General features: G+C 38.0%; 1 protein-coding gene across 1 annotated transcript in view; it reads left to right on the forward strand.

Moving 5' to 3' along the window:
* LOC17898908 (transmembrane protein 50A) overlaps positions 1-122 on the forward strand; it is a 4,682-nt gene extending 4,560 nt beyond the window's left edge. Inside the window, exon 4 of the mRNA XM_023777420.1 lies at positions 64-122. Coding sequence (XP_023633188.1) covers positions 64-107 — 44 coding nt within the window. The 3' untranslated portion in view covers positions 108-122. The remainder of the gene's footprint in view (positions 1-63) is intronic.
* The last annotated feature ends 170 nt before the right edge of the window (positions 123-292 follow it).

The raw sequence follows: 292 nt of genomic DNA on the forward strand, positions 1-292 counted from the left end.
CTGCATCTGTTGGCTTGCTGATTCAAGATTCGGTTGTCAAGACTGGGCCTTCGACTTGGACTGGTGTGGCTGGTGTTTTTCAATGTGTGTTTGTATTGATAAGGTAAAAGCATTCTACCTTTCTATGTTGTCTTCTGGCTGTTGCATATCTTAAGGCACCACCAAACACTGCTTTTCAATTGTGAAAAATTTACTGAGCAGATTGAACTAGAAGAATTATAGAAAAATCCATATAATTTAGTGATTCATACAATCTTAGTCCTCTGAATTGGGACAATCCTGTACTTCAACT

The sequence above is a fragment of the Capsella rubella genome, unplaced genomic scaffold (genome assembly GCF_000375325.1).
Source record: "Capsella rubella cultivar Monte Gargano unplaced genomic scaffold, Caprub1_0 scaffold_1, whole genome shotgun sequence".
Taxonomy (NCBI): Eukaryota; Viridiplantae; Streptophyta; class Magnoliopsida; order Brassicales; family Brassicaceae; genus Capsella; species Capsella rubella.